Below are 24,502 nucleotides of genomic sequence, written 5' to 3'. Positions count from 1 at the left end.
TCAAATTAATATCTGCTTGACTTCATGAAAGTGTTTCTGAAGCTTGTTTTCCCAGATTTTCTCAGGAGCATTAGTTCCTTTGTGAGTTTATACAGCCCACATCTGCACAACACAGGTGCTGCTTTCAAGGCAAGAATAGCAGGAGGAAGATGCAAGCCTGAATTAACCACCTGCAGCCATGAGTTTCATCAGTTCTCAGCAAGCACCACAAACCAACCAAAGAGCTGTGATGCCCTCAAGGGAAGTCTACAAGCAGAGAGAAATTCATGACTTAAGTTACTAGTTCCTAATGATTTTCTCAGTTCTAATCCATATTTATTCAGCAGATCTTATTCCTGATTAGGCGCTTAAATGGATTTCTTTCTTAACATCACCAGGGAATGAACTTTTTTTACTTTAGGCCAATTGAGGTTTTTTATGGTCCGACTAGAACAATATATAGTCTGTTGATGTCCAAATATGCAGAAGGGGCGGCTCATCCAAATACAACACTCCAGCTCCCATTCCTTTCCAATTTCCAATCCCATTATAAATAAAACACAAGTACATGGTGTATTTCCTTACTGCCCAAATTAAGAAATGGCACAGGGTGAGGTTTTGCATTAAAAGTGCAGGATTCCTCCCCACCCACCCAGCACCCCCCCAGCAGCAACCAAATGGTGGAGGGAGGTTTATTGCCATTAACTGAGCCCATCAAGGGGCATTAGGGTCATATCAAGAAACTCCTGTTCAGCCTTGACTGCCTTTGTGATCTCTGACCCTCAGTCATTAGGGGAGAAAGCCCATTAACTCCCTCATGCCCTCAGAGCAGTATCTCCATTACAAATAGCTATCAAGAGCTAAATAGGAGCTAATTACCCAGCACCAGCCCCCTCCTCCCTGCACCATCCTACCTGTGATGGGGGAGAAACCCTTCAGGAAGCAGCAAAGCCACCATCAGAAACCATCTCTCACTACTGTTCCAAGAGCTGATTTCAAGGAGATGATGGATTTAACAGGCTGCCCAGGGAGGTGGTGGAGTCACCATCGCTGGAGGCATTCAAAAAACCATGTAGACATGGCACTACAGGACATGGTTTAGTGGGCATGGTAGTGTTGGGTTGATGGTTGACTTGATGATCTTACAGGTCTTTTCCAACCTTAATGATTCTATGAATATTGCTGTAAGATCATGGCTTCATCTGCTCGAAACCCACAGCCATCACTATGGTGTTTCACAGCAGTGACCAATTCACAGAGGGACAAGAATTGATTTTAGAAAAATTTGGGTCATAGCAGCATGTTCTTTTCCCCCACTTCAGATATTTTCTATTAAACTGGTTACAGTGCGATTTGTACATTGACTGTTCTTGGAAACATCTGCTGCACTTAATAGCTGAGATGTCGTTTCAGGTCTTCCATTCTACATGAAGGAGAATTCAAACCCAAAGATAGCATCTAAATTGAAATATGCTACTATAAAAGCTAACAAGAAATATCCAAGATACCCAATCCAAAAAGCTTTCCCAGGACTCAGACTAACACTGGCCCAGACAAATATTTACATAATTACTCACATGGGTTTGTTTTAAATAAAGAGCCTTTTATTATTATTACTTTGGCATCAACCATCTAATTAGAGGCCAATGACAGTTATAAAAAAAAAAAAATCACTGTGAGTTCTCCCAGCAGCACTGACAAGTGCTACTTGAGTGACAGGCAGCACCAGAGCTGCCGCTGCCCTCCAGCTTGCCTGGGGAAATCAGGCAAAGGGACTGTCAGGGAAGGGACCATCTCCCTGTGGATGCGAGGGGATGGAGGAGGGATGGCTTCTGCCTCTGCCTGTGTGGTGGGGAAACGGATGGGCAAAGGGTAAGGCATCTTCAGAAATACCCACTCATGCCGGGTTCTTTCTCAGCTCTAACACCAGCACCATGCTGCGACACTGGACCAGTCACTTTTATGCCGCTCTGCTCTATATATTAGCTTTTGGGACTAGTCTTTCCCTGAACGCATGCAGACTACCCAGCAAAGCAGACCTCCATTCTGAAGTCTTACTGTAGCATACAAACATGATGTGGCTAAAAGTAATCCACTTAGCATAGAAAGATCAAGATAAATGCATGCCAAGGTACTTACGGTGGTCTTTACTGAGAATAAAAATGTGCACAACCCAGTTTTAAGGTGAGGTTTCGAGTATACCGATGAAGTGGAAGATAAGAAAAACCACTCCTGGCTTGCAGTAAGAAACAACTAAGATTTGTTCAGAGCCACCTCTGTGCACGCTTCCAGATCACACCGCTGGAGATCCCCAGGGCTCCCTGCACATGCAGGCTCCTCTCATCAATACAATTATTAAAATTGCCTCTTTCCACTGCTGGAAAGGAACCAAAATGGTGACAACCACCTCCAGCGACCTTACTTCAACAGGGAGCACAGCAAAGGCAGGAGAGGCAGTGACAGCAGAGCACAGGCTGCACGAGCAACAGATTTGCTGGTCTGCAGCCCGTCTCCCACCGGGACACTCCTCCTCCCGGGCTTTTTTCCGGCTGCGCTTTGTGCAGTAAAGGTCCCCAAACCAGGTCCTTCAGGACTTCTCCACACGGCCCCCTTTCCCTGGGGCCTGGCTCAGGCACTCAGCTCCCACCAAATTCACCAACCTGAGCAAACAGCCAAGTTCAGCTCCTAAATCCCTTCATGCTCCTGAACCTCTGGAAAGGACCTTCCCCTGCTGACTTGTTTCAATGAGTCCCGGCAAGCCCAGCCTCCAAGCCCTATCCCTGCTTCAGCCGCTGGTTCCTAAATCCCTTTCCTCTTCGCCAAATCTTCCAAGAAAGGAGATGAAGACACAATATTCCCATCACAGCCTTGCTCACAGCATGCAGGGAGGGACCAGTGACCACGCTTGCTCCCAGGCACGACCCTCATTTTGCACATGCAGCTCAGAGATTTGATTGTCCATCTCACCCACCCACCACCACATCATGTCCACTGGCTGGTATCTAGCAATGGATGGCTGAAGTACATAATCACTTCCTGAATATCTTTTTCTTTCTCTTTTTTTACAGTTTTATTGTGCTCCTGAGGCCTTTTGAGTGGGATTCAAGTTACTGAAAGCAAGACAATCCATCAGAGCACAGCTGAGAAAGAATAGAAATGAAGCTATCCAGGGCCATAAAGCTAAGCTAGAACAGCAAGAAAAGTTTCTCACCCCTCCTATTGATCTTTCCACCCCCAGGACAGATGTGAAGAGAGGAAAGAGCCAGCAAATGCTGGCTTTGGAAGCTGCTACCTTCACGATAAGGAGGCAGCGCTGAGAGCTGGTGCCTCATTACTGGTTGCTTCAAACACAAGTCTCAGTGCAAGATGTTCCTGGGGGCCTGATGGAAAGGTGACCCTCGATATTTGCATTCGCAGGGATAACTTGAATCACCGCAAACCCATTTAACTCAAGCAAGAAAGCTATTAGTGCTCCCTCCTAGTAAAAAGGTAGATTATAAATATCCCACAAACCAGTCCCAAAGCACCAATAAAAATACATTAAAATATATTTTCCTTTACTGATTCCTTTCCAGCTAATGCATGGAAGCAACTGAATATTTCTGCATGCAATATTCAGCTAGCACAGTGACCAGTGTTGCATTTCTTTCTGTAGGTAAGAAAAGGGCTTTGTATTTCAGTAGCTCTATCTTTTCTCAGGCCATAAGCAAAAAAGCCTTGCATCTGGGAGAGGTCAACTCCAGTCTCAAGCTTATTTTGACTTGCCTGGAACTGGTTCATGGCATGACCTCTTCATCATACTTGGAGGTTTAAAGAGCTCAATCACAACTTTGATCAGCCAGGCCTGTAACATTTGCAGACTGCTATAATGATGCCTTTCATCTCCTAATACTATATACTCCAAGTGCTTTCAGGAAACGATACTTCTGGCTTCTTAACTGCAAGCAACTAACTTAGATGACATTGAAAAAGGAGCTTGGCAGACAGATGAGGTGCTTGGCACTGCCGCGGGGTGGGGACCACCGCGGGCGAAGACAGCCAGACCCTGGCAGCAGTAGGATGCTGAGCCCTTCAAACCACCATTGCCTGCTCCTGACAGGCAGCTGGGCAAACTCTCCTTCCCAGGCAGGAAAAATAAATAAAGCACCAAACAAACAGTGCGACATAAAGGGCGGCACGTGCACGCTCTTGGCGAAGGGAACCGGTGGGATGAACGTCTGTCTTTCACACTTCTGCAGAGCAACCTGGCCCACCCTTTGCACGTTCAGCAGCAATTCCCACCACATTTTATTTTCTCTGCCTTTTCGGGCACGGGCAGGAGAGGGAAGCCCAGCAAGATATTGTCCCCCTTCAATGCAGGTTTCCCCCTCCCAGGTTGCCAGTGAACTTGTTCTTCAGATCATAGTTTATGGAGTGCATAAACCCAAGAGCACGGATTTTGGGGAATTAGCAATATAAACAATAAAGAAGGAAGATACATAGGGACTCTGGGTGTAAAGAGTGATGATTCATCCAGAGCTGAGCTATTTCAGAGCTCTACCAGGGGTCAGATTCAACAGCAAATATGAAACAAAGTCTTGGTGCTGCTTTAAAGAAAGATCAAAGATGAAGAAAATTGAGTCTTACTGCCAGCAGTCGTGAAATGCAATTTTTATCCCAAATACAGGCTCTTCCTCACATTTCAGACCAAAGCCAGAAGATAGATTAAAGAGATGCTGAAAGATTAATTTCACTGCAGGGCCACTCTCCTGATGCCTCCCAACCTAAAATGGGGCGAAATTTGGAAAGGAATTCAGAATTTTATCAAGGAACAAACGCTTCTCCAATTGTTCTGAGTTCCCAGGGCACAAATCACAGACAACTACACAGATATACTCCATCTAAAGCGAACAAAGTGCAGAAGAGCAACACCTTGAGATACTGGCCACTAGAAGCTGGGCTTTTTTGGTTTTGTTTTGATTTTCGCTAACACTGAAGAAACGGTTTTCCATCAGACAACTTTGGTTTTGTTTTGATTTTCGCTAACACTGAAGAAACGGTTTTCCATCAGACAACTGAAGTCTCTAAAGGGAAACAACTAAACTCCAGCTTTGTAAATAAAACAGCTTAGCAGAGCTGAGGTTTTCTGCAGAAACCTGGCATAGCCATATGCTCCCCACATAACTCTTCCAGGCCCTATTCCCACTGAGGAATGGTCTATTACTTTGCTTTCAAACAATCCCAATACATTCAGTGGCAATTTACTTAAGGTGAGGTGAGAAGGCTGGCAGAATCTGTCCCTCAGAGATGGGTAATCAAAAAATAAATTTGTCTAAGAGAACACAGCACAACAAGCATTCATTTACATGATGTTGAGCAACGCAATCACAGCATATAGAGACACCTAAGCAAGATCACAGCGACCTCGGGCACCTCTAGCCAAGTCAGTGCCCCAAGCTCCAGGGCTGAGACTCAGCTCCCGCCCTGAGCTGCACAGCCCCGAAAGCCATTTGGCTTCAAATGATCGATCTGGCATAGCTAGACTGAACGTGGATCGGTATTGATGTGTACTCTACCTGTGACTCCTAACTACAGTGCAAGCAGAGCCCACATCATTCTCACCCTTCCAAAGGGTGCAAAAATGCAGCGGGTGAAAACCAGATGAGTAAAAAGCAGCATAGAAATCAATACCCTGACATATTAACCACTTTTTAAACTGTTCTCTCTGTAGCATAAGACATTTACCTTGACATTATCCCCTTTATTTGTTTTAAAGGCTCACAACACTTCTTGTTAAATTTATTTTCTTCCTTTATCATAAGCAGGATAATAATACAAGTGGCCTTGAGCAAGGTCACAGGAGTCAGTGAGAGATGCAGAGGCAGTTCCTCCGAAGCTCTGAACATTAGATCATACTGACTTGACCAACCAATAAACCTCCCCTTAATCACCTATGTAGGACATTAAATGTTAATTAAGCATGTGCTTTATAAGCCTTAAACTGAAATTTTTTTCTGCCACTGCTATTTGCTCCTAAATGCATCGTAACCTCCCCCCCAGGCACATGGACAAGGAACCTGCCTCAACTCCCACGCCACTCAGCAGACCCTCCGTAATGCCGTGTCGGTCATTCTATGAGGATGACAACTAACATGTCCTACTGCCCTTTAACAGTTTTTAATGAGAGTCGAGGCTGTTTTGAGCAGAGGAGCTCAGGGGGCAGGAATCTGCTCACAGGCACCATCTACAAAAAGCCGCTGTTGGCCACCTCCACCCGCACGCAGCCCACCCGAGGGCAGACCTGGGTGGGGAATTCTCATTTGTTTGCTTCTTTCCATTTCATCAATCAAGGTCTGGCAATAAACACAGAGCAAAGCACGCTGCAAACCACTTCGCACCATTGCAATGCTCCCCCTTCCTTCAACTCCATCCTCTGTCCCCTGGGTGAGTTTGTCCCATTCCAGCAGAGCTGTGAGCAGAACCAGCACGTCTGTCCCCACAGTTAAACTGCTCCCATCTCCCTTGTTCCTCCTCACATTTCGGCAAAGGGCAGGGGGAAGAGATCCCCTTTCAGGCCCTTGATCCGCACAGCAGCAGAGAGCTGACTGGGGCAAACTCACTTTGTGGTTCTTTCCCCTGGAGAAGTCATACAGCATCTCAAAGTGGTTTTTTTCACTTCAGAAAGCACCATGGTTAAGCAGCATATGACACTGATCTCCTCCACCAAACACACCTTTGCATTCAGAAACAAATAAAAGCACCACCCAGGAAAAGGCACCAGAAAGAGAGCCCTTCACAAAGCCGAGGGATACACAAGGATGCTCCGGAAGGACAGCTGGCTCCGAGACGCGTTCGGAAATATCGCCAGTCTCCATCACACTGGCACCGGCCATCGCAGGTATCAGCTCGAGGCAGCAGCACAGCCGGCCGAAGAGCTGAAGGCAGAGGGAGGAAGAGGCAGTAACTGCAGCAGGGGATGAAGCTGGATCTGCAGAGACGTTCTAAAGAAGCTGGCTGACAGGACGGACGGCGCTACGGCTGGGGACCGCGAAGGGGGTCAGGTGGCCGAGGGATGCTGCTCCAGCCTGCGCACCAGGGTGGTCCCCGAAAACCGAGCTGGAAACATTTTCCCAGGTAAGTCCTTGCCTGTGCGAAAGCCATGGCTTTGACCAGCAGAAGAGGGATTCTGATTAATGAGATATTGATGAGACAGGAAAACAGCTTAGCTGTACATAACCAGGATACCCCAGAGCTCATTACCACCTCAGGTGGTGTAAATCAGCATCACTCCCTTGAAATCCTAACAGAAGCAGGCAATTCTTTGCAGGGAAAGATCCTTCTACGCAGAGGAGTCTCCGCACATGACAGCGCACAAGAAGTTATCAGGTCCTTTGTTTGAACATGATCTGGGAAAAACAGCCAGCCAGGATGAACGAAGATGCCATTGAGTAAGAACATTTCAAACTCAATGACAGCAGTATTAAAATACCCACAGAGGCAAGCATTTGAGAGTCACACCAATAGCTGCCAGCTTCAGGCAAAAGCAGATGGAAAGATAATCTGAACTACAAGTGTGCAGTCCCGTCCCAGGGGAGCCTTACAACACGCAAGCAGGAAATATTTGGGAAAGTTTGGAGTCTTGCAATTAAAGTTCCCTCCTACTTAATCCGAAGAGAGAAGACTTGTGCGAGCCAGCGCAGAGCTGGGTATGCACAGGTAGAAAGGGAGCTGAAAAACTTTTCAAAAACTTACTCGCTGCTGTAAAAAGAAGGGTCAAAGGCAAAAAAGATACAAGCAGGATCAAGTCTAATTAAAGGAGCAAAAAAGTGACAGCTACAAAAAGGCAGGGGCTATTTTCATACAGAGCAAAGGGTTGCTGGCACGTATTTGCAGAGCCCCAACACGCAGAAGGCAGGGAGAAAAGAGGTCCTTTGTGAGAGGGATGGGGAAGCATGGGAACGCAGGAGCCCTGGGGTAGCTCAGAGGCATTACTGTACTTAGCACAAAAGAGAGAAACAATAGAGGGCAAAAGGAGACGGGGCTGTTTATTTTTCTGGGTACGGTAGGGAAGGGAGGGCTCGCAAATAGCGTTGGGAGACACTGGAAGAAGTGGCCACTAAGGAAGAGAGTATCAGGCCCAGATAACAGCCTGAGAGGCGTGGGGACCACGAGGTTAAAAATGGGGGAATTCTAAATTAGGCATAGTTAGAAATTCTCTGATAACAGCTCTTTCCCTAAAGTAAATGGCAAACTGGTGATCTGCTTAACAGACTTACTGCAAGGTATCTTCTGAAAAGAAGAACAAAGGTGTTTGAGAAATGCAAAGCATTGTTAGAAGGAATTATCTAGAAAAGCCCTTACAAGAACACGCTCTCTTTTTATATGAAGCAAAATGCAGGGTGGAAAACTAAACACTTTAAAATGCATGCAGAGTTATTGTTTCTAAGGCTCTGGATGAAGCCTCCCAGCTCTGCCTCTGACCCAGGGGCTGCATGAAATACCAAGCAACTCCCTGGAGCTCTGCACAGTTCCCGGAACCAGGACAGCCACGATGCAGACAGGCAGTGGGACTAAAACCCAGCAGCAACCAAGAACTACATTTTCCGTGACTGCTTCGATTTCAATGGGACTGTCTTGCGACCCGCCCACCCCAGTTTCCAAAAATGCTGAGAGCTCAGAGCTTTCATTCAGAGAGCTGTTAAGCTGAAATTCACTCCTTCATTACCCTAACTCAGGCACCCGAATCCAGCATCCATCCCTGGAGCTTTGCCAGCATCTGACCAGAGCAACTTCTCTACAACCCTGCCCAACTTGAGTACTTCAATTCTTATCCCCAAAGAGCCTGAGAACTTACTGAGACATAGCACAAGTGAAAAACCCAACAGCATCCTCTTGCAGATAAACAGAAGGGCAAAAGATTAAGGGTAGATCTAGAGCTTACTGGAGTGCTACGAGAGATGCCAGAGCCAGCACCCGGGTACCAGCACTGCAATCACAAGCAGGGCAACAGCCAGGCACTTCCCAGGCAAGCTGCTGCATTCATGCCGTGCACAGCAGAGAAGAAACCCAGGACCAAGCCAGTCTTTCACTCACCAAGCCATTCTTCCCCCAGGAGACATCCCTCCCTACCAAGGCCAAAGCCAGTTTTCCCCATTAAATCAAATAAAGACTAGTCATCCTGCTGCAAATCCAGCTCTTTACATTGCTTGGAGTCACAGTTTAAGGATTGCGTTTCAACTCCTGAGGGCTGCTCTCCTGCTACGGAGCGTGCAGCTTCACCCCGCACGGGTGAAACGGAGACAAGAATCGCTCCGTCACTTCAGCGCAAGTCTGGTAGTAATTAATTTCATTGAGTCTGACATCTGAAATAAATGAAGTAAGGAACATGCCTCCACCATCTGGAAAAGTGCATGCTGACACTTCCAATCATTTGTGCATCCACTCGTGAATGTGTCTAAGTAATATTTGGTATTTTTACATATAGAAAGAGGCAAATGACACATCAAGGCATCAATCCATGCAGACAAGTACAGCAGCCCAGCACCACTCATCATACAGATGAGAAAAAGGCATGTTGAGTAGCGGAAGCAGCCAAATGAGGTAAGAAAATATTTAGGAAATTGGAGACAAGGCAAATGCCAAGAGTTATCAGTATATTTTGAGAAGACCAATTTATACATGGAGCATACTTGATATTCTCTCCATCACTAAAATAAGCAATACATGAAGTACTTTGTACTAGGGTATACACAATAGCTTAAAAGTAATCTGTGTACATTTTATGTGCCCTCATTTATTACTCAAAGGGAAGACAGACTTTTCATAGCTACAGGAAAACAAATTTTGTCCTTACAAAAGTGCAAAGAGGTCACTTACAGTATGTTCCTCTTCCCTTCATTAACATGCTGAGATCTCTTTGCCAGAGCAAGGAGAAGGAAGGAGATGTTCCCTTTGACATTTAGACAGACATCCCAGAAAATGTACCATCAGCTGTATACAAAGACAAACCCATGCGAGTTTGGAAAGAACTCAGCCCTCTTCCAGTGCCATCCTGACTTCTCCTGCCCATTCCTGTCAAAAACCATCAGGGGATGCATGCAGAGAAGTTCCAGTTGCAAGTCTATCGCTACATGCACATTATAAAAACAATTTTATATTAAAACCAGGGCATTACAGGTCAAATTCACCACCGTGTCAATTCAAAGCAGCCACAAACCCAGTTTAAGCATTGCTGAGGTTGGTGGCACGGAACAGGAGCATAACGCTAACCGGGACCAACCAGCCTCCGTGAAAAGGCTCCACCAAGGCCGGAGCTGCAGTTCCACATCGAGTCCTCCTCGCTCCAGCCCTGCACCCTTACCTTTGGGCTCAGCTCTGTTGTTTCTGCAAACACCTACAATAATCCTATTGCAGCCCTCAGGACAAAGGAAAAGGGCTTTGCTTTTCACACCCAAACCTTGCTGGAGCATTAGTTTTCCTCCAGTGCCTCCTCTCCAAGAGGGACTGACATCTTGCCTTCCAGAGCAGCTCCTGCCCCACATCCATCCCTTTTCTCCGCTCTCTGGGAGGCTTTAAACCCAACAAGATGGTGAGTGCAGTAACGCAGAGCTGCTCTCAGCACTGCAGGATGCTCTCGGACCCGTAAGCCTCACCCACACCAAGTATGCCCCTTCCCTCCGAACCGCCGATCCATCGCTTGGCAGATTTCCAGGGGCATGGATGAGGACCGTGGTTTGTCTAGAGCAGGTTATTTCACCTCCCAGGTCCTCTATGATTATTTCTCACTAGACTTTACTTCCTAAAAGAATTTTCCACATGCCTTGTTTAATCCTGCGTCGACTGACATAACATAGGCGTGACATACTTGCCTGCATTAACACCCCCTCCGCTATCACTCATTGCTCGCTGAAACAGAAAGAAAAGCATTGAAACAGATCTGTTCCCCCAAACACATTTCTTGGGGCACATCTGCAGCTTCTGTCCCTCAGCATAAGAAAACCCATTTCAGTTTCATAGACGCTCCCCCTCATCTCCCACATCTATTTTCAGCCTTTGCATTGACTAAAACATCCTGTAAGATGCTCTGGGGCTGGGCATTTTGCCACCATCAGCAAAATAATCAACTTGACCCCAACAAGTCACAACAGGGGCAGTTATATAGGGCCCTAAATCCCACACAGGTTCCTTAGGGGCCACATGAGCTAGAGCAAAGATGTGGCAGATTTCACTCTCCCAAAAGCAGATGTTTTGGCTTCATCCATAAAAAGCTTAGTCCCGGGCCACAAATTGGCCAGCTCTGCTCAGGCAGCGGAGACTCAGCTATTTCCAGGCTCGTAGGAATCGCGCTCATTTTAGCAGCACGGCTGTTCGTTATTTGGGATGAGCGTCCCCAGGGCAAGGAGGGCCCCGGCTTGTCTGGCCAAGGCTTTGGAGAAGGGAGTGCAGGGAGGGAAGCACGCTGGGTTGCTCAGTTACTCTAAATGTGCAGAACATCTTTAACTGATATTCTGCCCCTGAAGGTTTCAGAGCATCTCTAAGTTTATTGGTGTGAATTTTTAAGTACCTTCAAATGAGGAACCCAGAGTTCTTTACAGACATTTCCACACCCAGAACAAGCTCTAGTTTTGGTTCTGGTTCATATTTCTTAGGAAAGTCTTAGTCAGCTTGCTGTTATCCAAGCCTATTCCCCATTGCCACAAGAAATCACATTGCATTTTCTTAGGCTGAATCCCAACCAGTACTGTAAATGCTCCATAAACTGTCAAAAAAATGCAAGCCTCTGGGCAACAAAGGCAGCAAGTCAAAAGTAGTGGTAGAGAAGAGATGAAGGGTGGTTTTGTGATTCAGGCCTGATGATGCTATACTACTTTGCTGTCTAAATTCCCCAGGTCAGCAGGAGTCAGGTCCCAGCCCTGTATCCGCCCGCAGGTCCGCGTGGATGGACTCCTGCAACAGTGCAGTGCTGCAAGAGCTGGACATGCAGCCAAGAAGCAAAAAAATCTGTCTCTGCCCAGCCACGGGGCCCCGGGCCAAGACAAAACTCAGCGCGTAAGCACCGAAGGGTCAGACCAAAATTCCTGGCCCATGCACAGGGATGACTTTCCCCTCGGTGCAGAGGAATCCCCTAAGCAGGGACCATGGCTGCGTTCGGAGGCTGGGTACAAAGCGCCACATCCAGCATCCTTAGGCACTGCCGCCTGCCAAAAGCTTCCCAGCTGTGCTTTCCCATTTAAGGAGTAAAGGGCTGATCCTGCCCAGCGCTTAGTTCTCAGCTCTGCTCACAGGGACCATCTCTTAGTCAGACCCTGCTGTGGGATCGCAGCTGTGGGTGGAAAAGGAAGAGATGGGGAGACACTGCAGAGGAGCTAACCCTCCGTGCCGGCTCTGGCAGAAGGGTTACGGGTGCCCGCTGCCTTTTCTATACATAGTCTTGTGAGACAATAGCCTCCAGGACATAAAGGCTTCATGGCTTCCTGATACAGCTCTAATTCCAGAGCACTAGGAAAATTGATGTTTCCAGAGCAGATATGGCCCTTATTGTTTTTCTCTTTTGCATCCTGCAGTGAATCAGGACTGAAGCTTAAATAAAAGCCGGAGCCAGTTATAAGCGCTGGAGTCTGTTTGCTCCTCCTCCCAGTCCCAGCTCCTAAGGTCAGCAGGGAAAGCATCCAACAGTTGCAGAAAGACAGATTGTTTTAATTTAAACATTTGAGAGAGGCAGAGTGAGAGACTTTCTCCCAAAGCGTACAAGACGTGATAATATGCCTCTCCCGATCCCTGCAAACTCTTGCGAGAGAACATTCCTGGCAGTTTTCCTATGCGAGCACTCGCCAGCGTGTGCCAAAGGCAGCGACCAGGACGAAAGCTGCTTCTTCCTCCCACCTTCGCATGGCTTTTAGAGCAGAGACGATGAGGGGATTCTTAGTGATCTGCCCTCCCTGTTACAAAAAGCAGAATACCCAACGGGATCAAGAGAAAAACAACATCAGCCTCATCAAGCAAAGCATCTGCAGCCGCAGGGCTCCAGGCAAGCAGTCCTTATCCTTCAAGGAATCGACAGCTTTCCAAGATGAGACACTGAGCAGCCCACGGTCAGGGAACAGATGCCGTACTCGGGGGATGGACAGGCTCGTACCTTCTTGGGGAAACCCCCCCAAGGGGCACGTCCAGCGTGGCTCCTGCCCTGCGGCGGGCTTCTCCTGCGTGGTGGCTCCCATGGAGTCACACAGCAGCAAGCGCAGAGCAGCTCTGCTGGTCCCGCACACCTCGGGCTGCCAGAAGCTGCGTCCTGCCTGTGAGCAGCCCAACACACCTACCACCCACCTCATCTATCTGCAGAAATCTTTAACTACCATGCAACACCAACGCAAGGGTTATAGATGCAATGCTTCACCGCACAAACCAGGCACAGTCCTCCCATGCTACAAGCCAGCAACTCCCGCTTTGCTACAGCCCTCAGTCAGCATCACGCTATTGCATCATCAGCAAATGAGTCCCAGTTCCCAGCCATTTGATATCAAATGGAATTTGTGTTGGAATTTTCAGCTACCTTAGATCAAAGCTATACTGGCAAATTCATTTGAAAGTTGTTTATGGAAATGATCTTCATTGAGTGGGCAAGAAAAATTAGTTGGCTTACTTTTTTACTGAAGGTGTGTTTTGATGGGGGACGATAAATCAAGATTCTGAAGCTTGAGTTTTTTTTGGAGGAATATGTTTTTCACCAGAGGAGTGACTTCAGAAGGGAAAAATCCAATGGCTAGAAATCAAAAATGTAAATATTTCTATGTACTGTCTCTCAGGATTCATGTTCTGCCAAAATCCCAAAGCAGTGCTAGACAATATGCAGGGGTGTCTGCCACAGCACACCACCATCTCAAATGCACTGTGGATGTTTCCTTTCCAAGACAGTGAAAAGCAATTAGCCAAAATGCTGATAACCCCAGAGGAGGCTGTTTCAGCCATGTGAAAAAGGAAACCCATAGGCGCAGGAGCTCATGACTTAAAGAAACTCTACCCCATTAAAAAGAGCATTAACAACTTCTGACCTGGCTTCTGTTTTCTGGCCTCCCAGCCACCGTTGCTGTTTTATTGAAATTGCCCCAGCAGTATCAATTAAAGGAAAATTCTGGCTAAGTCCCCACCCTATCCCCCCCCCCACTTGGCATCAACCCATCCACAGCTCCCCGCTCCCCCTTCCACACGTGCAACCCACGAGCCACATTTTATTTTCAGCGCTCTGCCAGTGTGGTTAACCGGCTGCTTGGGACTTGTTGAATGAAGCTTTCGGGCAGGAAATTTTAAAAAAGCTTTATTTAGAACTGGGCATTTGCTGGGGCCAGGGCAGGGGATGGGCCCCTGCTCACCTCCAGGCACCCTGCAGACCCGCACATCCCACCACCCTGCTCCCACCCTGCAGCTCCTTCCCCCGGGACACTGCAGGAACCGAGCTGGGACCCATTGCTCACGGGGCACAGGTTTTCTCACCAGCATTTCAAGAAATAACACCCTCCCATGGCAGCACCTTCACAACACTACTACTCTTGCTCTAAGTGTTGGAGGAAAGTGGCCTGGCTGAATATTAGGAGTCTCCATGCTGATTTGGAAGGTGGATTTCTTCTGGGTACCACCGGGTATATAATGAAGTGAGAACAAAAGCTCCTAACCCTACAAGCTCTGGCTGTTTGTCCTGCCAGAAAACAGCAGCAATGAGCCCAATGCTTCCAGAACATCACCCCGGTGTTCTGCACACAGCCTACACCAGCAGTTGCCTTCGGAGCCGCTGGCAGCTACAGCAGCCAAACCCCAGCTCCAGCCCCTTGCTGACTTTTAGGTGCTTGAACACTTCAGCAGATCTCAGCTGAGATTTGCTCTTGTAACTCCCTGAAAGTACAGTGAAACAGAGCTGTTTGGCACCAGCTGAAACACCTGGCTTGGAAGCTCCTTTTTTTCCATTTCTTCTGAGCAGAATGACACTTGTATTCAGTGACTCATCTCCTTGACCTTTCTATTCACTTCTAATGGTGCAAGCTGGAAACAAGGGCATGCAAACAATGCATTCATTATTCAGCTGGTGAACTGCAGCCCTCAGACCAAATCTCTACCCTGCAGCAGACAAGAGCACAGAGAGTAGATCTCATGCCAGCACATCTAGCATGAGCCCCCTCAAAGACCACACAAACCCCCCACTTAATTCATATTTGAGGGGTGCAGCTCATTCAGCTGCAAAAAAATCGCTGCATAAAATGCTGCAGGAGCACCAGAGATCCTGGGAAACTGGCAGTGTCATCTCCAGGAATTCAGCTGCAATGAATTCTTACTTAAGTATTGTCTTGGAAACAAAAAAGGGGGTGGAGGGAGGAACTGCAGAGGAAAAGAGGCCAGCAAGGCTCTCCGTGAGGATACACGAGCTCAGCAAGGCTCTCCGTGAGGATACACGAGCTCAGCCAAAGCACAGCTCTTTCCTGTATATCCCCACTCAAAAAATAGAAACTCCAGCTGACATGCAAGTGAAACTCTAAATCTGGCCACTAAAACTGCCTGACAGTCCCTTCAAGCAGGGACTCCAGCAGACCCCTTAGTGACCTCTCTTCTCTCTAGGAGTTTCCCCATCAACTTCTTACAGCATTTCCAGCAGAGCTGCAAACTCCCCTGTCCTTTGCGACTTATAGCAGTGAAGCGCAGAAAGGCAAGGAAAGAAAAGGGCTTTAAACAGTTTGCTTAAAAGCTGAGCCAGGAAAAAAACTTACTACTTTATTTACTCTGAAAGAATTAGCATCTCCCTGGCTGCAGACGCACAGCTTGGTCCAGGCAGGGATGGCATACGGGTCATCCCAAGCTAACAGCAAGATTTAGCTGCATTTAAGCTAGGCAGATCATTCAGGTCTTCAGCAAGCTGCAGCTTCAAGGTCCCCCAAGCATGCCCCCCCGTCCCTCATTAGGAAAACAGGGTGCGCCTAGCTCCTTTGGGTGACATCCAGACACTGTTCAGACCAATGGAAAAGTTGTCCTTGAGCACAGCAAGACTAAGGGTTGGCCTTCAAAACCTTTGCTAGAGCAGCAGGGCTGAGCACCACGAGGAATGGGCACAGCAATGTTTGTTGGTTGATGGTTGGACTTGATGATCTTACAGGTCTTTTCCAACCTTAGTGATTCTGTGATTAGGCATGAGAGACATCAAGAAATCCAACCAAACCCCCAGGGATGAATGCACTTAGCCCACAGCTTGTGGCAGAGCACCCAGCAATACACTGGAATTACTCTTACATCAGCAAAACAGCTGGATGTCACCTCCCCAAAGCCAGCCTGACATCAGCTCACCTGACCCCCTGTTCCTGCCCCCAGCGCAGCCTTAGCATGCAAAACCCCACAGGAATATCCAGTCTCAGGATCCAGCACCCTGCTTCCATTTGCATCCCTCCACCTTCCAAAGGGTTTTTCCCCCCAGTCAACTGAAGCGTGTGTGTGGCTGCCCAAGAGATCCTCTGCCTGCTTCAGATTTCATTTATAGATCTAATCCTTCAAAGTGTCCCAAAAGCAGTCAATGTCACAGCATCGTGGTCTGGATTGTACCCCATCATATAAGCGGCAAGAAATCTGTCCAAACCTAAAGACAAAATCCAAATAACCTTCTGGATTTGCCATGAGGCACTCGTGTTGCTAGACAGGAAAACACCACCCCAGAGAGGAAAATTATTTTTAAAGTAGAAAACTCCTAGACCACAACCACTAACATAACCTGAGGCACAGGGATGAAAAGAGACTCTCAGAACACTTCACTGCTTGAGAACACGTCTTGTTGGCATATCAGCACTAAATTTGTGTTAAAGCAACACCTCAATGCCAGGTTCCATGCAGGGCAACAGGATTGGGCCCCAGGGCATAGGAAACACTGGGACTTCCTAAGGGCTAGGAGAAAGTCCACAGCAGAGGTTAGGAATGAGCACTGATGTAGCTCATTCCACTCATTCAATCCCCAAACTATCCTTTTTCTCTCCAGCTTATTACACAATCTTGAAGGAAAACTCTGGCATTGTAAAATACATTAATACCATTTTCCTAGTTTCAAAAAAAATGACATCTCTCAACATTGTGAAAGCTTCCAGATGATGCTAAGAATCCTGGTGGTTTCTGGAGAGAAAAAGAGCCCAGACTCAGAGCAACCAACCTCAAAAATGCCTTTTGTGTAGCTCCTTCATTTATTTATTTTAGTTCTAAAGATTTTCCAGACACATCCACAGTGAAACCACGGCATCATTTGGACGGTTCACTCAGTGCTAGGCTTCATTTCAAGAGCCTTAAAACTTGCCAAGAGTAACCCAGTGGCTAATTATACCATGTTGCTAACCTAAGTTTTTTCCATATAACATTAGATTTTAACAAAATTTTTCCATTCTTTCATGTCTCAACTTTTTTTCCTGGTTCTGCTCATTCTTCCCATACTGGGTTTTTCGTTGTTCACACAAAGGTTTATTTTATTTTAAGAAAAACTGCCAGCTTGCAAACTCAGTGCCTATCACATAAGCTCCAATCTAGCTAGTAAGAATAAAATCTTTGATATAGAGCAAGGCCAGGCTGCAAGTGGAGAAGACAGTCCCAGGAACATCTCTCAAGCAAGCCAGGAGGGCAAAGGAGAGGGAATGCACTGCCTAGATTAACAACACCTGAAGGTGTAAGTAGGTAACAGGCAACACCAGGAGGCAGAAAAAAGTCTTAAGGGTCTGAAAATTGCATCCTGCTTGCCTTGGTCAAAGATTTGCACCCACAGCCAAACAACAAAGCTGCTAGTGAGGACACTGCTATGCTTGGCTGATGCTCGGCCAAAGGGGAACAGCCAAACTCCAGCAACGAAACTGTTCCCCCATACAGATAAGGCTCTGTCTTCTCCAGAAAGCAGAAGACAGTGTCCATCTGGAAGGGCTTCCCTTCCAAAAAAAGAGTCTCTTAAAACCTCCCCAGAAAGCCACCATGCCATTAGCAGGGAATAAAAACCTACCAACATCTTCAGACTGCTGCTCCTGACGGCTGCGCACAATAGCTGCACTCCGAAGGGGCCATAACCAGAGAAATCCAGATAAAAACAACAAGAGCCAAAAAAAGGCACTGGGTAGTCCTGATCCAGGAGAACATAACCAAGCAGAGAAGCCTCCACATCTCAGCAGAACCAGAGCTTGGAAGGAGGCAGAGGAGGAGCAGTGCCTTTGATTGCATCAGCCCTCCCTTGGGGCTCCCCACCACCTCGGCTGCTCCAAGGGGGAACCCAGTGCTGGGAGATGCTGTCCCCACAAAGATGCCAGTACCAGGCCCTACTGCTTATATCAAACAGACTCGCCATATATCCAAGATAAGTGGTTGTGCTCCATACTAAAAAAGCTAAAAGTCAAGGACCTACACAGATAGTTTGATAATCTCCACCGGTTTCCCTGCTCTGAACTCCAGAAGAAGCGCAACTCACACATGCACATGCCTCTGTGGTGACACTGGCTTCTACTGTGGGACAAATCCGGCAGATCTTAAACTTGACCCAATTCCAGCAGATGACTGTTTAAGGCCTCAGCATTCCCAAAATATCCTCAACAGCAGTAGCATCAGACCTGCAGCACAGTCAGGGCTTTCCTCAGTACGTGATGAGTAGAAGTCTACACTGGATAAAAGCACAGAACGGAGAGTGGGAGAAGTCTTCCTCCACACAAAAAAAGTCTGAGAAAAGGTGTGTTTTGTGGTTCATTTCTGGTTTATTTCCCAGACAATTCTTCTCATTTTAAACAGCAGTTTCCATTTACCAAAATCTAGGTATTGAAAAGTTGTAATCATGTTTTCAACAGAACCCAAATAACGCTTTAAAGCTTTCTCTGCAAAACAATTCATTTTATAGAATGATAACTGCTTCCTAAAAATAAGACTCCTGCTAAACAAACCAGGCGAGAGCATACGTGGGCGAGCGTGTACATACGTGATGAAGTGCCAAATTTATACTTGTAACGCAGCAGGGATTTCCCCCGTCTTAGGGGCTGCTACGCCTCTAAGTCAATTCACACGACAGCAGAGCTCCAAATGCAATCGCTCTTCCCAAATCACTCTGGACCTGGGCACCTCCACCCCGAACCGCAGCGTACAGACCAGTCCTTACTGTCTAATGCCAGAGCCAACCAGCAGACCCAACAGGGAGGCTCCTAACTCAACCCTTTGGAGACCTTTAAGGCCAAGCAGCCCCTGCCTGCTTCGTTTGCTTGGACAAGGTCCTAGACCCATCCCTGCACCTGCAGTGTTTGCTGCCATCCAACAAGCTGGGGGGGGGGGGCTCAGCTCCCCACTCTTCCCAGGTCCCACCATTCTCCAGATGTAGCCACAGGCAACCAGGCAAACACACAAATAGTAAAACCATGAATCACCACGGTGATACCTCATTTGAGCACTTTTTTATTTACATACACTATCTCCCCAGGGGCCAGCTGGCCTGTGCCCCCTTCCCTTCATTACCCCTTGCAGGTCTGCAGCCTCTAATCCTCAATCAGCTTGTGAGGAAGCATTCACAGCAGTATTGCTCCGTGCAGTTTTTTCGAGTGTAGACTTTCCTATTTCGACAGAGCGATGGCAACCATCCTCCACCTGCTTCGGGAAGGACAGCACTGCCATGCAGCCCCAGCATCCAGAGAGCAGGGGGAGAGGGGGGGCACAGGGAGCAGGTCGAAGAATTGGGGTGTAAGAAAATAGAAAAAGGAATTATTAAAAAATTAATTGCCAGTTTGCTTTACGTGTACTGAAGAGAAAAAGCCCAGACTGAAGAGCAGTTTCCTGGAAAGTACTCCCACAGATTTATTTCTGAAATCTAGACAAAGCTCAGATTACTTAAAACACATCTATAAATGGTACTTCACATAAATGCCTCTGCATTAGTGGCATATGCCACAGCAGTGCCTTCTGCTGCCCAGCATCTGTTGCCACGCTTTGTCTCATCTTAAAGAATAGATCTGTAATTCGAAGCAGTTGTGAGAACACATACTCTAAGCCTATGCCCTGAAACCAGGCTGTAGGACACAAGGGGAAACTGAGTCACCAAAGCAGAGATGGACAGACAGCATCAGGACCAGACCTCATCTTCAGTGATAGAAGAAAAGCAACCAGGCACACGCTACACCAAGGATGACAGGACATCTATGTGCCATCAAGGGTCTGGACCTCTGGGACAGCAGCAGATTTTTGTGCTGGAGCTCTGAGAAAGAGAGCTACTTCAGAATTAAAACCATTACGCTGAGCATCACATACAGCGCAGCTGCTGGTACCACACACAGAGACACGGCTCTCGGATCACCCTCTCTTGGGAACCAGCAGTAGGGAATGCCCAGTTCAACAGGGCTCCCACCTCACCCCGCGTCACCCTCCCGCAGCACAGAGGTGGGAGATCGGAGCAGGAGCCACGTTACGGAGTCACACCCCAAAGGCTTCCGATCGCCATTGGCACAGCCCCTGAACACTGTGGTGCGACAGCAAGTTGTCATGAGACAGAACTACTGGTTAGATTTGCTCTGCACTGCAAAAAGGAATGAACCTGAGAAGTCCATCTCTTTCAACACCAAAATGTAAGGGGCCGGGACAGCACTCACTTAAAATAAGCACACACTCCCCCCTTTACAGTCCCTCCCTAGTTTTCCTAGGGCAGACTTTATGTCTGCAAGCAGTGGGAGTAACACCAAGACAGTTTTGTTTATTGGATTACTCTTGCTCTTAAAAAGGTTTTATATGTGAGGATCCAGCATTAGCTATTGAGCTAGCAATGCCAGCAGGCAGGTCCACACTCTTGTCCCTTTCCGTGCACCAAAAATTAGCAACTCCTCAGCAGGTTTTGCCTTAGAGCTACCCCTAAAGACCGGAGATGAAATGGGATTTCTCCAATCCCCAACAAATGATTGCCCAGGGAACACTGCGATGCTTCAGACAGAAAAGCCAACATTCCCCGTTAGCTTTGGTGGGAGCTGGTGGAACCGGCTCCTCGACTGCAAGCCCGAAACCAGCTCCCGCATCCAGCACAGCTACAGCACAAGAGGAGCCCTCAAAAACCACCTCCAAGGGACCAGTCAGCAAAGAGTTTTCATCTTGACCCGAGCTTACATGGAAGAATAATACATTACCTCAGCTGAACGCCTTGACTGCATCCCTTGGACGGGGCACGTCCGACAGCTGGGTGCTTTTAAGTTAGAAAGTCCTGTTCCAATCTGGCAATACATTGACAGCATAATCCAGGTTTTACACTGGAAATCAGATCTGCCATCAATTCCAGACTTATAAAGTCATATTTCTTCTCATAAAACAATATCAACACTTTTGATTGGCAAAATATTAAACAAAACACTTCTAACTGGCTGAATAAAGGCTATTATTTTTTTTTAGCTCATTCTAGATGACTGGGGAAAAGCCAAGGAGAGAAGCAACAGATGGTAACAGGATCCTTCATAATTTCCAGCATTTTTATTTCTTTTAAAGGGCACGGCATGTATTCTTATTACACTTTTCTTTGCCGCTAAAGGAAACTGCTGCTTCCAAAAATTTTCACCCAGAAACCCGATTCAATTTTATAGGGATTTGTAAAAGCAGAGACAGATTCCAACTTTGTCTGTGGGTTAGATTTTTGTGTGACATCATCTGTTAAAATATGGGAAAATCTGAGCTGGAAGGGCAGTGTTCAGAAGCAGTTCAGTTCATGTCGCCTTTGACATTGGTATTTCTATTTTTCTGGAAACCCTCACTGGAAGGTGTCTTCCCACTTTCTTTGGAGCCACCTGATGGATCTGCTTCTGAAGCTTACAGAGAAGATTCACCTCTCTCCATACAGAGAAGCCAACTAAAATGAAACTGAAACAGAAACAATCTGAGCTGAAATAAAACCAGAGAGAACTTGGAAAGATTAACAAAAGAGCTACGACGAGCATTAGTCAATGCCATCAGCAGTCCCAATCGGACTCCTCCCTCATCCAAATTATTTGATGTCCTATTAGGAGGCTCATTAGGAAAACTCAAAGCCTTTCACTGCAAGAGTCATTACTTGGAGCAGCACATTGGCCCTAAACCGCTCTCCAGTCAGCCCTCTGCTTCCCGCAGCTGCGCCCAGGAGTTTTGGAAAAGTTACCTGGTAACTTTAAAAGGAGCTAGGGTCTTCTGCCGAGGCTGTCTCAGAGATATACACCGACAGGCAAAATGCCTAAGGATGCTCCGAGACCATTAAAACAACAGCATGGACAAGAGAAAATAGGAAAACTTTGTCATCTTCCCTTATGAAATAGTTGAGACTGGTAATAATTTGGTTTTCAACTAATACAAAGTAACAGGGCGGCCTGACAAGCTGGCTGCACAAAAAGGGAACTCGGGCTGAGTTTGTAGCACCCCAGTATTCTTCTATTCAGAAAACCGCTCTAGCAGTCCGACGCTTTTGCAGACAAGTCAAACTCCTGCGGCAGCTCCAACTACCGTTAACTTTTCCTGCAGTGATTGATGTTCGAGAGGCATTCGATTCATTGACTAGCAACTTCCCATCGCGCTCAGACTTTGCAAGCAAACCATTAATGAAAGCACTCCTCCTACGCCCACCTTTTCTTCCTTAAGGTCATTTTAAGAACCTAGAAATGACAATAATTTGCAATCATGCTGCTATATATGAAATCCCACACGCGTTTGTCCCGGTAACACACAAACAGCCCTGCAGACACCCCTGCCTGGGCTTCCCAGGCAAAAATACCAGAGCACGCAAAAATCGAGCACGAAAGCTGACTCCCAGACAGCTCAGCTCTTCAGGGCACTTCTCACTCAGTTGCTCAAGTCACCCCGCAGAACTCCATCTACTTTAACTTTTCAGATTTCAAAATCGGCTTTGCCAACAAACCGCTTTGTAGTCCTTCCCTTGAAATCCCATATAAAAAGACCTCAGAGCATCAATGCCTCCAAGTGTCTGCTAGAAACTCAGAAAACTTTTCCAGCAGACCCACAAGCCTCCATCTGCCCTGCTCAGGCATTTCACAGCCCACCCGGGAAGGCAGGCGTTTGGAAAGCAGAGCTCTGGAAACGCGCTCCGCAAACCCAAAGCATCCGCTTAGTGAAATAAAATGCTTAGCCCCGCTCCTGCGTGACTGTAAAAAAAATAAATGACATTCCAGGGTTTATTCTGGCTGCGCGTCTAGTGCTGTCGCACATCTGGTACTTCACAGAGTTTCCTCTTGCCACGCTCAACAGCCACAATTTTAGGGAGAAACCCTGCAAAATTGGGGCTGGCGAGGCGAGGGCAGACAGCGAGCCTTGGGGTCCCCAGAGAAGCGGCTGCAAAGCCTTTGTGTACCCAGATCTGCTGCTCTGAGGTGCGGAGGGGAGAGCAGATTACTTCTGGACCAAAAAGTTTCCTCTCCTCGAGGAGGAACTACACAAGATGAGAGGTTTCCAGCCAACTCAATATATATTCACATATATATATACACGCAGATATATGAAGAACTAGAGCCTCCAGAAACACAGCCTAACTGTTGCTCCAGAAAAACGAGCCCAGCAACAGGCGGCTCTGCTCTAAGAAAGGCGAATAAAGTATTGTTTTAAGTTTTTTTCCCCTTTTACGGGCCCCCTGACAAACGGCATTCAGAGACTCGGGCAGCTAAAGGAGGTGGGTGGGTCGGGTTTTCTTAGGTTTTTACGGGTTTTTTGGAGGGTTTGGTTTGGTTTTTTTTCTGGAAAGCACTAATAAAGACAAACGTTTTGCCCCACACAACAGCCACCTCGCCCCCCCCCCCCCCCCCCGGCCCCGCACGCCGCTGACACCCGCCTCCCTCCCGCGGCCGCCGGGACTCGCTGTCCCGGGGACCACGGGGGGGGCTCGGGGGGCCGCTTACCTGCCCGGCCGAGGGACAGGGCACCCAGCAGCACCAGGGCAGCGGGTCCCGGCCAGCTCCGTATCCAACTGCGCCTTTTCCACCGCGTGTGCGTATCCATGGTCCACAAAAAACGGGGCACCAGCTCGGGACAACTCGGGGGGAAAGGGGGGAAAAAATATATATACAAGCGAAGAAAAGCAGCTCAGACCCCCCCGCCAGCCCCCCCCGGAGAGCAGCCGCTTTATAAAGCCATAGGGCGGGCGGAGGGCTGTCGGGGGCTCCGCCGCGCTCACTCCCGGCCCCTGCCTGCTCCTGCAGCGAAAAAACTTTTCTTTCTTTCCCCCCACCCCCCTTTTTTTTCCTTCTTTTAAACCCAAGGCAAGAGTTTGTCAATCTCGGAGCCGCGCAGCAAATCAGGGCCGGGCGGTGCGGCCCCCCGGCCCGGCCCCCCCGCCCGCCCCCCGCGCCCGGCCCGGCCCCGCGGCAAGTTTGAACGCTGCCGGGCTGCCCCGGCCCCCGAAACAGGGGCTTCCTCCCCTTTTTCCCCCCAGGAATTAGCACCAGCCGGAGTTTTCTCTCCCTTCCCCCCCTGCCAGCCCCTCTGCTCTTTCCGACTCCGGAGGGAGATAGAGCCCGGGGCTCGTGGAAGCACGGAAAACGCCAGGATTTGGCAAAAAGAGCGAGGCCGCCGCTGCAAA

The 24,502-nt window shown here is 47.9% G+C and overlaps 1 protein-coding gene across 2 annotated transcripts in view; it reads right to left on the bottom strand.

The window, feature by feature from the left end:
* Positions 1-24,094, bottom strand: part of COL5A1 (collagen type V alpha 1 chain) — a 160,616-nt gene extending 136,522 nt beyond the window's left edge. For both annotated transcript variants that reach the window (XM_059828941.1, XM_059828942.1), the window contains exon 1: positions 23,823-24,094. In XM_059828941.1, the coding sequence (XP_059684924.1) occupies positions 23,823-23,922 (100 nt within the window). In that variant the 5' untranslated portion in view covers positions 23,923-24,094. The remainder of the gene's footprint in view (positions 1-23,822) is intronic.
* Between the last annotated feature and the right edge of the window lie 408 nt (positions 24,095-24,502).

Source organism: Gavia stellata, chromosome 24 (genome assembly GCF_030936135.1).
Source record: "Gavia stellata isolate bGavSte3 chromosome 24, bGavSte3.hap2, whole genome shotgun sequence".
NCBI lineage: Eukaryota > Metazoa > Chordata > Aves > Gaviiformes > Gaviidae > Gavia > Gavia stellata.
This window is presented reverse-complemented; position numbering and strand designations above follow the sequence as displayed.